The sequence below is a fragment of the Bombina bombina genome, chromosome 1 (genome assembly GCF_027579735.1).
Source record: "Bombina bombina isolate aBomBom1 chromosome 1, aBomBom1.pri, whole genome shotgun sequence".
Taxonomy (NCBI): domain Eukaryota; kingdom Metazoa; phylum Chordata; class Amphibia; order Anura; family Bombinatoridae; genus Bombina; species Bombina bombina.
This window is the reverse complement of record NC_069499.1, coordinates 1,532,686,478-1,532,701,302: the sequence shown is the minus strand read 5'-3', so window position 1 is coordinate 1,532,701,302 and position 14,825 is coordinate 1,532,686,478. Positions and strand designations below refer to the sequence as shown.

Sequence of the window (14,825 nt, the reverse complement as noted above, 5' to 3'; positions counted from 1 at the left end):
TCCTCCACTCATTACCTGTATTAATGGCACCTGTTTGAGCTTGTTATCAGTATAAAAGACACCTGTCCACAACCTCAAACAGTCACACTCCAAACTCCACTATGGTGAAGACCAAAGAGCTGTCGAAGGACACCAGAAACAAAATTGTATACCTACACTAGGCTGGGAAGACTGAATCTGACATAGGCAAGCAGCTTGGTGTGAAGAAATCAACTGTGGGAGAAATAATTAGAAAATGGAAGACATACAAGACCACTGATAATCTCCCTCGATCTGGGGCTCCACGCAAGATCTCACCCCTTGGGGTCAAAATGATCACAAGAACGGTGATCCCAGAACCACACGGGGGGACCTAGTGAATGACCTGCAGAGAGCTGGGACCAACGTAACAAAGGCTACCATCAGTAACACACTACGCCGCCAGGGACTCAGATCCTGCAGTACCAGACGTGTCCCCCTGCTTAAGCCAGTACATGTCCGGGCCCGTCTGAAGTATGTTAGAGAGCATTTGGATGATACAGAAGCAGATTGGGAGAATGTCATATGGTCAGATGAAACCAAAGTAGAACTGTTTGGTAGAAACACAACTCGTCGTGTTTGGAGGAGAAAGAATGCTGAGTTGCAACCAAAGAACACCATACCTACTGTGAAGCATGGGGGTGGCAACATCATGCTTTGGGGCTGTTTCTCTGCAAAGGGAACAGGACGACTGATCCGTGTTCATGAAAGAATGAATGGGGTCATGTATCGTGAGATTTTGAGTGCGAACCTCCTTCCATCAGCAAGGGCATTGAAGATGAAACGTGGCTGGGTCTTTCAACATGACAATGATCCCAAACACACCGCCCGGGCAACGAAGGAGTGGCTTCGTAAGAAGCATTTCAAGGTCCTGGATCTCAATCCCATAGAAAACCTTTGGAGGGAGTTGAAAGTCTGTGTTTCCCAGTGACAGCCCCAAAACATCACTGCTCTAGAGGAGATCTGCATGCAGGAATGGGACAACGTACCAGCAACAGTGTGTGACAACCTTGTGAAGACTTACAGAAAACGTTTGACCTCTGTCATTGCCAACAAAGAAATATAACAAAGTATTGAGATGAACTTTTGATATTGACCAAATACTTATTTTCCACCATAATTTGCAAATAAATTCTTTCCAAATCAGACAATGTGATTTTCTGTATTTGTTTCCACATTTTGTCTCTCATAGTTGAGGTATACCTATGATGAAAATTACAGGCCTCTCTCATCTTCTTAAGTGGGAGAACTTGCACAATTGGTGGCTGACTAAATACTTTTTTGCCCCACTGTACATACAGAAACATACTGTACATAACTAGTATAACCATACCTAAGTTTACATTATGTATATATTTAGACATTTTTAAGAATTATTTTTTGGAATTAACTAACTGAATGACGGAACTTTGAGAATACTTTCAAATGACAGATGAAGGGTAAATGACAACTTTTGAGCTGGAAACATAGAGGCAGAAAGTGGGAAAAATGAATTATGTTTAAAAGGACCACAAGACTTCCAAGTTACCTCCCCATTTAGGAATTATTCAAAACTACTTATGATCATGGACAGACATTGGAGTCATAAATTAAGTTCATATCAGAAAGCTTGTCTCAATATGGATGTGATCTAAACTGAGTTTACTGGCATTTACTATAATACAGGTGGGAAATGGCTGATCTGCTGGATGGCAATTACTGGAATTCAGGTGGAATTGCTTTGTGCGTGGGGAAATTCTTAGAATAAAAATAATTAATATTTAGTAAAAAAGAGAAAGAAAATGGAGGGTTAGGAAGACAAACAGTGATGTAAATCAATCTGAAGGAATTAGGAAAACTACTACAAAGAGACAGGTATAGGGAAGAAAATAAATTAAATACGAGAATTTTTGTTTTTAAGATTTTCTTTTTTTATATACTTTAATTCCACTATTTCAAGCCAAGACTATAAAAACCTCTTCTGGCTTTAGAATGGAAGCATCTTCCTCTGAGCAGTGAGCCTGGTGGGAGGAGTTAAAAATACAATCTAGCTACGCAAGTTGCTCAGTATTATGCAACGTGCGTAGGGAGATTGTAATTTAACTCCTCCTCCGTCAGTTTTCACTTATGTTTAGCCAGGCACTATAGGGAGTTGCGGAGCGATGATGGTGACACCATCAGAGGAGATTAATTCCTGCTTGATGGTGTCAAGGACCACCAACATCTTCTCGTGAACCACCAGTGGTCCACGGACCACTGGTTGGCTACCGCTGCTTTAGATAGAGCATACCTTTTTTATACAACTTTTCAATTTACTTTTATTATCAATTTTGCTTCATTCTCTTGTGATCCAGAGCCTACCTATGTAGCTATTTCTGCTAAGGATCAGGAGAACTTAGCAAAATATAAAATAAGTTAATTGAAAAGTTGTTTAAAATTGTATGCTCTATCTCAATAATGAAAGAAACATTTTGGCCTAGATTTGGAGTTTTGTCGGTAACGACCCGAAAAACTAACGCCGGCTTTTTTCTGGCCGCACCATAAAAATAACTCTGGTATCGAGAGTCCACATAAAGGCTGCGTTAGGCTCCAAAAAAGGAGCGTAGAGCATTTTTAACGCAGCTTCAACTCTCGATACCAGAGTTGCTTACGGACGCGGCCAGCCTCAAAAACGTGCTTGTGCACGATTCCCCCATAGGAAACAATGGGGCTGTTTGAGCTGAAAAAAAACCAAACACCTGCAAAAAAGCCGCGTTCAGCTCCTAACGCAGCCCCATTGTTTGCTATGCGGTAACCCTTCCTACGTCTGCACTTAACACTCTAACATGTACCCCGAGTCTAAACACCCCTAACCTTACACTTATTAACCCCTAATCTGCCGCCCCCGCTATCGCTGACCCCTGCATATTATTATTAACCCCTAATCTTCTGCTCCGTAACCGCCGCTACTTACATTATCCCTATGTACCCCTAATCTGCTGCCCCTAACACCGCCGACCCCTATATTATATGTATTAACCCCTAATCTGCCCCCCACAACGTCGCCTCCACCTGCCTACACTTATTAACCCCTAATCTGCCGACCGGACCTGAGCGCTACTATAATAAAGTTATTAACCCCTAATCCGCCTCACTAACCCTATCATAAATAGTATTAACCCCTAATCTGCCCTCCCTAACATCGCCGACACCTAACTTCAATTATTAACCCCTAATCTGCCGACCGAATCTCGCCGCTATTCTAATAAATGTATTAACCCCTAAAGCTAAGTCTAACCCTAATACTAACACCCCCCTAAGTTAAATATAATTTAAATCTAACGAAATTAATTAACTCTTATTAAATAAATTATTCCAATTTAAAGCTAAATACTTACCTGTAAAATAAATCCTAATATAGCTACAATATAAATTATAATTATATTATAGCTATTTTAGGATTTATATTTATTTTACAGGTAACTTTGTATTTATTTTAACCAGGTACAATAGCTATTAAATAGTTAAGAACTATTTAATAGCTAAAATAGTTAAAATAATTACAAATTTACCTGTAAAATAAATCCTAACATAAGTTACAATTAAACCTAACACTAGACTATCAATAAATTAATTAAATAAACTACCTACAATTACCTACAATTAACCTAACACTACACTATCAATAAATTAATTAAATACAATTGCTACAAAGAAATACAATTAAATAAACTAGCTAAAGTACAAAAAATAAAAAAGAACTAAGTTACAAAAAATAAAAAATTATTTACAAACATAAGAAAAATATTACAACAATTTAAAACTAATTACACCTACTCTAAGCCCCCTAATAAAATAACAAAGCCCCCCAAAATAAAAAAATGCCCTACCCTATTCTAAATTACTAAAGTTCAAAGCTCTTTTACCTTACCAGCCCTGAACAGGGCCCTTTGCGGGGCATGCCCCAAGAAATTCAGCTCTTTTGCCTGTAAAAAAAAACATACAATACCCCCCCAACATTACAACCCACCACCCACATACCCCTAATCTAACCCAAACCCCCCTTAAATAAACCTAACACTAAGCCCCTGAAGATCATCCTACCTTGTCTTCACCATACCAGGTTCACCGATCGGTCAAGAAGAGCTCCTCCGATGTCCTGATCCAAGCCCAAGCGGGGGGCTGAAGAGGTCCATGATCCGGCTGAAGTCTTCATCCAAGCGGGCCAGAAGAGGTCTTCCATCCGATTGAAGTCTTCATCCAAGCGGCATCCATCCGGAGCGAAGCGGCAGCATCCTGAAGACCTCCACCGCGGAACATCCATCCTGGCCGACGACTGAACGACGAATGACGGTTCCTTTAAATGACGTCATCCAAGATGGCGTCCCTCGAATTCCGATTGGCTGATAGGATTCTATCAGCAAATCGGAATTAAGGTAGGAATATTCTGATTGGCTGATGGAATCAGCCAATCAGAATCAAGTTCAATCCGATTGGCTGATCCAATCAGCCAATCAGATTGAGCTTGCATTCTATTGGCTGATCGGAACAGCCAATAGAATGCGAGCTCAATCTGATTGGCTGATCGGATCAGCCAATCGGATTGAACTTGATTCTGATTGGCTGATTCCATCAGCCAATCAGAATATTCCTACCTTAATTCCGATTGGCTGATAGAATCCTATCAGCCAATCGGAATTCGAGGGACGCCATCTTGGATGACGTCATTTAAAGGAACCGTCATTCGTCGTTCAGTCGTTGGCCAGGATGGATGTTCCGCGGTGGAGGTCTTCAGGATGCTGCCGCTTCGCTCCGGATGGATGCCGCTTGGATGAAGACTTCAATCGGATGGAAGACCTCTTCTGGCCCGCTTGGATGAAGACTTCAGCCGGATCATGGACCTCTTCAGCCCCCCGCTTGGGCTTGGATCAGGACATCGGAGGAGCTCCTCTGGACCGATCGGTGAACCTGGTATGGTGAAGACAAGGTAGGATGATCTTCAGGGGCTTAGTGTTAGGTTTATTTAAGGGGGGTTTGGGTTAGATTAGGGGTATGTGGGTAGTGGGTTGTAATGTTGGGGGGGGGTATTGTATGTTTTTTTTTACAGGCAAAAGAGCTGAATTTCTTGGGGCATGCCCCGCAAAGGGCCCTGTTCAGGGCTGGTAAGGTAAAAGAGCTTTGAACTTTAGTAATTTTAGAATAGGGTAGGGCATTTTTTTATTTTGGGGGGCTTTGTTATTTTATTAGGGGGCTTAGAGTAGGTGTAATTAGTTTAAAATTGTTGTAATATTTTTCTTATGTTTGTAAATAATTTTTTATTTTTTGTAACTTAGTTCTTTTTTATTTTTTGTACTTTAGCTAGTTTATTTAATTGTATTTCTTTGTAGCAATTGTATTTAATTAATTTATTGATAGTGTAGTGTTAGGTTAATTGTAGGTAATTGTAGGTAGTTTATTTAATTAATTTATTGATAGTCTAGTGTTAGGTTTATTTGTAACTTAGGTTAGGATTTCTTTTACAGGTAAATTTGTAATTATTTTAACTATTTTAGCTATTAAATAGTTCTTAACTATTTAATAGCTATTGTACCTGGTTAAAATAAATACAAAGTTACCTGTAAAATAAATATAAATCCTAAAATAGCTATAATATAATTATAATTTATATTGTAGCTATATTAGGATTTATTTTACAGGTAAGTATTTAGCTTTAAATTGGAATAATTTATTTAATAAGAGTTAATTAATTTAGTTAGATTTAAATTATATTTAAGGGGGGTGTTAGTATTAGGGTTAGACTTAGCTTTAGGGGTTAATACATTTATTAAAATAGCGGCGAGATTCGGTCGGCAGATTAGGGGTTAATAATTGAAGTTAGGTGTCGGCGATGTTAGGGAGGGCAGATTAGGGGTTAATACTATTTATGATAGGGTTAGTGAGGCGGATTAGGGGTTAATAACTTTATTATAGTAGCGCTCAGGTCCGGTCGGCAGATTAGGGGTTAATAAGTGTAGGCAGGTGGAGGCGACGTTGTGGGGGGCAGATTAGGGGTTAATAAATATAATATAGGGGTCGGCGGTGTTAGGGGCAGCAGATTAGGGGTACATAAGGATAACGTAGGTGGCGGCGCTTTGCGGTCGGCAGATTAGGGGTTAATAAGTGTAGGCAGGTGGAGGCGACGTTGAGGGGGGCAGATTAGGGGTTAATAAATATAATACAGGGGTCGGCGGTGTTAGGGGCAGCAGATTAGGGGTACATAAGGATAACGTAGGTGGCGGTCGGCAGATTAGGGGTTAAAAAAAAATTTTTTTTAGAGTGTCGGCGATGTGGGGGGACCTCAGTTTAGGGGTACATAGGTAGTTTATGGGTGTTAGTGTACTTTAGAGTACAGTAGTTAAGAGCTTTAGAAACCGGCGTTAGCCCAGAAAGCTCTTAACTACTGACTTTTTTCCTGCGGCTGGAGTTTTGTCGTTAGATGTCTAACGCTCACTTCAGAAACGACTCTAAATACCGGAGTTAGAAAGATCCCATTGAAAAGATAGGATACGCAATTTACGTAAGGGGATCTGCGGTATGGAAAAGTCGCGGCTGGAAAGTGAGCGTTAGACCCTATTTTGAGTGACTCCAAATACCGGCGGTAGCCTAAAACCAGCGTTAGGAGCCTCTAACGCTGGTTTTCACGGCTAACGCCAAACTCTAAATCTAGGCCTTTGTGTTTAATTTCCCCTAAACGAAAATAAAATGAAACAAAATAAAAATATTTTTTATTAATTCGTCCAAAACAATTTTTTACCAATCGTCCAAAACAATGTTTTTTTACTAGTTGTTGGTTACATATATAACCAAAACGTTTTAATATGCCCAATACAGACATATCTCTCCCTGTACACTGAATGGAAAGAGCAAAGCATTGGTAGCCCACCATACAGCCTTGTGCAGTTATTGAATAAAAAATAATAATAATAATTTAGCGCTCCACTTGTAAACTAGCCCTAAATACATTTTATAAGCATGGTATTGAGTCTGTTCCCACCTCCCTCTAATTATGTGTGCTGCCATATTGAAATCTAGCTTTCTCTGCAATCCAGTGCTGTTTGTTTTGAACATGTGCAGCCACTCTCTTTCAGATACCTGCTGTGTAATCTAAGTTCCAAAATGTGGCAGCACCCATAATTAGAGATGGGCGCAAAAAATGTATTTAGTATTTAATGTCCCTTTAAAGTTGAATAAATTTGAAACAAAGATTCAATAACAAAATATAGCTGCAAGCAGCAATAGAGGTGGCCAAGCGCATCGCCTTTGCAATGGCATACAAGCAGCTAAGTCACAAAATAAAGCTATAAAGCAAGTTTTTACAGTTTTCTACCATAAGCAGTTGATAAGAAAACACATTTTCAAAATGTTTGCGTTTTTCAAGATGGCTGCCACACAATATGACTAATACTTTCAACACAAACAGATCTAATTATAGGTCACAATTTATGGTTATACAGCAACTTTCACATCTTTAACATAAGCGGTTGCAAAGAACACACATTTTCGAAATGTTTGCGTAAACCAATATGGCTGCCACAGCTTATGACCAATTCCTTCAACATGACCAACAGTGACTCTAGGTATCAATATAAGGTTATACATCAAGTTTCACAGTTCTAACATAAGCGGTTGCAGAGAGAATAGATTTGTTACATTTTCGCGTAAAACAAAAAGGCTGCCAGATCATATGATATACAGCCTCCATATTATGCACAATAGTTCTCACTCACCATAGATGTCAATAAACATGGCAAAAATAAAGCAATTTTGTAAAACGGTTTTTGTTTTATAATTAATTAAAAAATATTGTTAAGCATTTTTGAACAATTCAAAATGGCTGCCAAACCACATGACCTATCAACTTCTCTTGAACAAATCTGAATGTTAGTCATAAGATAACTATATAAACAAAATTTCAAGTCTGTCCCATAAGGGGTTTCGGAAAAGAAGATTTTTGTAGTTTTTTTTTCGATATTTTTGCTTAAACCAAGATGGCTGCCCGATCATAAGATATACAGCCTCAATATTATGCACAACAGTGCGCATCATTGATGTCAATAAACATGGCCAAAATAAATTATTTTTTTTCAAACGGTTTTTGTTTATTATTAATTTTAAAATATCACTAACCAATTTTAAACAATTCAAAATGGCTGCCAAACCACATGACCATTTGAACAAATCTGAATATTGGTCATAAGATAACTCTATAAACCAAGTTTCATGTCTGTCTCATAAGCGGATTCAGAGAAGAAGATTTTTGTAGTTTTTAAAAACAGCGCATACGAAACAAAATGGCCGCCACACCGTGTGATGTATGGCTTTCATATTGCACACACTAATGCTTACTATTAACCTCTACAATTTGCAGAAGTTTCATGAAAATGTGCAAATCTTTTATTTCACAAAGGCGACTGTGCAGTGCGAATTTTAACTGCAATATTGTCTTTGAGGTTTATGACTATGGGGCCCATTTATTAAGCTCCAAATGGAGCTTGAGGGCCCTTGTTTCTGGCAAGCCTAAAGACCGCTGCTCCATAACCTGTCCACCTGCTCTGAGCAGGCGGACAGACATTGCCGCAATTCAACCCGATCGAGTACGATCGGGTTGTTTGATACCCCCTGCTGGTGGCCTATTGGCCGCAAATCTGCAGGGGGCGGCGTTGCACCAGCAGCTCACAAGAGCTGCTTGTGCAATGGTCTGTCGGACCTGATCCGCACTGTTGGATCAGGTCCGACAGACCTTTGTTAAATAGGCCCCTTTGTGTAATCATGTGTCTATTACACTGTAATATTGTTAAATATTGTAAAACTAATGCATAAAGTGCAAATTTATGCAATTAAATGTTGATAAAAAGGTTAATGTCTCATGGCAGCCAAGTTGATTATGGAAAAATCGCAGTTTGAACAAACTTGGTAGAGGACATTGCCAGGAGCATATGTGCAAAATTGCGCATCATTGAACTAAGCGGTTTAAGAGAAGATGTTTGAAGATTTTTGCAAAATGCAAGATGGCTGCCACATCATGTGACCAAGGCACTTCTCTTGAGCAATAGCAAATCTAGGTCATAGTAGCACTAAGCACAGCAAGTTTCAAAGTTGTAACATAAGCAGTTCTAGAGCTAAAGATTTTTAAGCATTTGTCGAAATTTGTTGCAAAAAGCAATATGGCTGCTAGAGCATGTGACCTATGAGTTAAATTTTGCCAGAGCATGTGACCTATGAGTTCAATTTTGCATGAAATGTAGCAGAGCAATAGGCTGTACCAACATACTTGATTTCAAGAGCTTTGTACAAACAGTTAAGCAGTTATGGTCAATTGAATAAAAAGCTTGGCGGAATAATAAGAAAAATAATAATCCTATCAATAATAATAGGTTGTCCTGCAACTTCGTTGCATGGCCACATAATAAGAAAAAAAGTTTGAGGAGTTGTGTAAGGGGTTTAGGGGAAAGGTATATGACAAAGTGAGGAGAGGACATAGTAACAAGGGTGTACCAATGTATATGTGAATGTAACACGTGTGTATGCGCTAAGACTAATATGCACAAAACATAGTAAGTGTATAGCAAAGAAAACATACAAAATAACTCACAAGCAGAAGTTTTGTGCTAGAATATATTTGCGTTATTCACCATTAATAACTTTAGTTGAGAATCAAATAAAAATCTATTGGTAAATTATCATGCTAAAATAAATTAGATTTAGCCAACCTGATTTCTGCAGCTAGCACCATACTAACGCTCGCACAATAAATATTAACCACTAATTTTCAATACCTGCGCAAAAAAATGCAAGCAGTATTAACTCCTATAATACTTGCATTTATGTGCTAAACGTATCTTGTGGTACAAAGGAAGTGAATTCACACACTAACTTCTTACATGTATTTTAAACCAGGCCGTGCTTGCTAAGATTAGGGGATTATTCACATATATCATATACGCATGTTGTTTGGCTCTGAAGTAGGGATGGGCGAATGTGTAAATTTTCGAATTTCGAATGTAGAACGAATGTTATTACCGAAATTCGAATTCTAAATCTGAATGTCGATAAGAACGAATATTCTTAAAAATTCGAAAATCGAATGTTATTTACAGTTTTCGATTGTTACTTTCGAATTCGAATGTTTATAATTATATCGAATGTCCACATTCGAAATTTCGAATTTAACATTCTATTTAACAAATACTATTCAGAAGTTCAATAGTTCATGTGGTAGGGCGGGAATCTAGTAAATTGATACATAATAGATACAAATATATCATTTTGAATGTTTCCATATAGAATATTGCATAATTCGAATATTACATTTAAAGAAAAAGCATTATAAATACTATTACAATTTAAATTCGAATTTTTCGAATTCGAATACACGTATTGCATAATTCGAATATTACATTTAAAGAAAAAGCATTAGAAATACTATTACAATCTAAATTCGAATTTTTCGAAAATAATATTTTCGAATGTAATCGTAAAATTCGAAACCGAACATTCTAAAATCGAATGTTAGAATGTTATGTAAACATTCGAAATTCGATTTGTGCCGTTTTTCAAATGTTGCGAAACATTCGCCCATCCCTACTCTGAAGTACTGGCAGATGGAGAACTTGATTGAAGTTAAAGTGTCACAATATAATATAGGTGTTCTAAAAACATCTTAGTGAGAACAAGGCCACACAATTGCATATCATATAGAAGTGTGATTAACCAGACCTGCACATCACAGTCTTAGGGGCCTATTTATGAAAGGCCTGTCGGACACGATCCGACATTGCGGATCATGTCCGACAGACCTCGCTGAATGCGGAGACCAATACGCTTTCCGCATTCAGCATTGCACCAGCAGCTCTTGTGAACTGCTGGTGCAACGCTGCCCCCTGCAGGGTGTCAATCAATCCTATCGTATTCAATCGGGTTGAATTGCGGCAATGTCTGGCCGCCTCCTCAGAGAAACTGGTGTTTCTGGTGAGTGTGAAGGCTCGCCAGAAACACGGGGCTTCAAGCTCCATATGGCGCTTGATAGATTTGCCCCTGTCTGCTAAGGAGCCTGCTTGCTAGAAAAATACCAAACACCTAACTAAAGCTGTGACAGAAAAAAAGAGCTCATATTTTTTTTTAATATTACTGCTGCAGTGAGCAATGTTGGGTAGCAATCAGTGGTTAAAAATGAATCCTTTATCATTATTAAATTCCTAAAAGGTGGCTGGCAAGTTAAGGAGCAGCGGTCGTACAACCTCTGTTTCTTAACTTACGTTTCCGGCGAGCTAGAAACTTCAGGCATAGGAAGCTGCATCTGCTGCTTGTTACATCTACCCCTACATGTCCTATTTCCTGCAAATTACACCACACAGCCAGCTGAAAAAACCAGACTGTCCAGTCAAGTACCAGACATCTGGCAACCCCTGACCACCGGCTAATTGTTCAGTATTTGTGTGAACTTCTGGCAACCCTAGATACAGGGGTAAGGACAAAGCGTGTTATGCTACAGGGTAACAAATATATTATTTTGTCCCAGCAATTTCATTTTAAAACATAGAGTCAGGAGTGAGGGGGAGGAGCCAATGCGGAGATGGGGTTTGAGTATTTATGGGTGTTTTTGTATGGTCTCAGATTTCTCTTTGAGAAACCATGACATACATAGGAAATACGGGGCAGTGGGATAGAGCTAACTAATCAGGACAATCCCCTAATTACTTCTGTTATCAAATTTACTTTGTTATCTTTGGTATCGTTTGTTGAAGAGTAAATGTTACCTACGTATACTCAGGAGCAGCTATACACTACTGGCAGTCAATGGCAAGAAGCATATGTGTGTAGCTACCAATCACAAGCTAGCTCCCAGTAGTACATTGCTGCTCCTAAACTTGACTCAGTATGCTTTTCAACAAAGGATACAAGATAACAAGCAAATTTGATAATAGAATTTAATTGAAAAGTTGTTTAAAATTGCATGTTCTATCTGAATCATGAGTCTAGTTTTGAATTTGCTGTCCCTTTAATATATTTTTGACTTCCATGTCCCCTTTAAGCTATATTTTATTGAATTATAATGAATTGCTTGTGATTTCTGATGTAGATTTCTTTTATTTTTCAGGAGAGAAATGTCGAAGCTTCATCACACTTACACCACCGGCAGATCGAGGTAACAACACGGATTCACTATTAATATTATTATAATGTTATGAGATATTGTAGCAGCAAAGTTACTATTGAAATGTAATTTTTTTTTTAACTGACAGGAATATTGATATCAACAGTATATTTTGTGCTTCCCCTTCAAGTCTTGGGTTACATAGACTGGTATATAGACTGATTTTGCATATAGAATGTTTTAAAAGTTGACTATTTCTCATAAAACACGACAAAGGGCTTGATGTACAAAGGGACAGACAGACAAGATTCCCAAATTGGGAACTTGTCCTTGCAGAGGGCGGGCAGCAGAAACGGTATGCCCACTTCCTGCATGTACTATTGCAAAAGGATTGCCTGTCATTCACCCCAAATGAACATGTGATGAGGTTAAGAAAAAGCTGTTGTACAACCAATAAGCAGGCTCACCATACACCACAAGGGCTCCAAAGCAGTGCCCGCTGCTTAGCACTATTTATCCAATACTAAATGGAACTAAATTCCGTGTTTATCTTAAAAGAGGTAATTTGTATGTTAAAGGGAAAAAAGGTCATTTTATTATACATCATTTGTGATGCCATTTTCAGACATCTCAACCTGAAAAAACTAATTTCAGGGAGGTGGCTTCACCCACTACTGCGCCGCCACCCCCCCCCCCCCCAGTTATATATTGGACACCTTGAACAAGATAGAGACTTATCATTAAAGTAGCTTCCCACTAAAGCCACATAAAAAAGTAGCTTTATTGCACAACCACATACAACAAACCTATTTTCCAGTGATCGCACGCTTGTTGAATGCTTAAATATTTTAGAATACAAAGTTTAATTACGTGCAGTAAATAAGGTAGTATTTGTGTTTTATTAAAATCAGTGGGGGCTTTTTGGTTACTGATGCTTTGAGGGTTCTATAACGTCCCAGCAACTAAAGGCATTCCTTAAAGAAACACTTTTCCGGATTTGGGCCACATTGGATCATGGTACTTGGAGTTTCAGGAAGATTGCATTCCATTTGCTGGCATCAGGGAGCCGCTATTACAATCAGGGAGACTCCCTGAACTTCAGGGAGACTTGGGATGTCTGTATTGTTGGATTTTGCCTATTAGTACCTAAAACCAATTTAATTTCTCACCTTGATTACAAAAAAAACTGCCATAAATATTATTGGCCAAAATACTGCAGTATAAATTAGATATTAATTTATTTTATGGACTTTTAGATGGCTTTGATTTATTTTTTACATTATTTCAGTTCATTAATAAATTTATATGTAATGATTATTCCCTGTTCCTTCTTGAAGCTTATGCTGATTTATTTATTCTATGCATGGGGAAAAGTTAACGTGGTTGTGATATCCGAAGTCTTGAAGTTAGTGCACATTGGGTTTTCATTACGTGCTAACTTTTTACTTTAACCTTGAGATACACATGCAAATCCATCTGCATTAACAGTTTATTTTGAACGAAGGTAGTGCACAAGCAAAAAAAAAACTAATAGCGCGTCACCTGCAGGATGCAAACATCTCTCGTTGCAGTGTAAATTTTAAACATTTTTAAAGTTAAACTATACTTAAGCAATCAAAATAAATAAAATGAATTACAATTTTTTTGTAATACAAAACTTAATTTTAGGAGAAATTACATTTGTAATAATATCCTCTTAATGACATTACTTCCTTGGGATGTGCATTCATTTTCAGAAGAATAAAAGAAAATAATGAAAATGGCATTTTTGCTGTTTTCTTTGCATACCGATCATTCAAGTATCAGGAAACGAAACTTAAACGATAACAAAAATAATTGCGCATTATTTTCTTTTGCATTTTCCTTTGTAGTTTTTGGATGTTGCTTTTGACCACACATCTAGGCATTTTATATGCTTAAACTAAATAAATAAAAACACAGACACTTGAACATGGGTGAAAAAGGCCGCAGCCCGCATTTATTATAAAATTAAATGAAGATCAAAACTTTATTAAACACAAACTTCATTTAAAAGTGCTTGCCCTAAAACACAAGGGCGTGCCTTCCACTGGCTCTCAGCCAGCCACGCCCCCACCATAACCTCTCCCCATATCTGAGGAGGTACCCACAATAATTATTTAATTTTTTTAGGCTAGCACCCCGCACCAGCTGCGACAGCCACTTACCAAACAAAAGGGGAGGGAGGGAGGGACGCTTCTTTCCAGGTCCGCTTCTTCCGACGCTGAGGAGAAAGTGAGCAACGGCTCAGAAGACACGCCCTACGCCTAGAGTGAGGTCACTGGCCCCTCCTCTCTTAGGCAATCGACCGGGGCCTCATTGACCACACATCTAGGCATTTTATATGCTTAAACTAAATAAATAAAAACACAGACACTTGAACATGGGTGAAAAAGGCCGCAGCCCGCATTTATTATAAAATTAAATGAAGATCAAAACTTTATTAAACACAAACTTCATTTAAAAGTGCTTGCCCTAAAACACAAGGGAGTGCCTTCCACTGGCTCTCAGCCAGGCACGCCCCCACCATAACCTCTCCCCATATCTGAGGAGGTACCCACAATAATTATTTAAATTTTTTAGGCTAGCACCCCGCCACTGCACGAATTACAATCGTGCACGAACCCACAGGGCTAAGGCCTTTTTCACACCCTCGCTTAGATTAAAATTAAACAGATGGAGCCCTACCTCATTAAGG

At 38.4% G+C, this 14,825-nt stretch overlaps 1 protein-coding gene across 1 annotated transcript in view; it reads left to right on the top strand.

Annotated features, from left to right (window-relative positions):
* Positions 1-14,825, top strand: part of LOC128654543 (germ cell-specific gene 1-like protein) — a 202,516-nt gene that overhangs the window by 93,884 nt on the left and 93,807 nt on the right. The window contains exon 2 of the mRNA XM_053708522.1: positions 12,113-12,160. Coding sequence (XP_053564497.1) covers positions 12,113-12,160 — 48 coding nt within the window. The remainder of the gene's footprint in view (positions 1-12,112; positions 12,161-14,825) is intronic.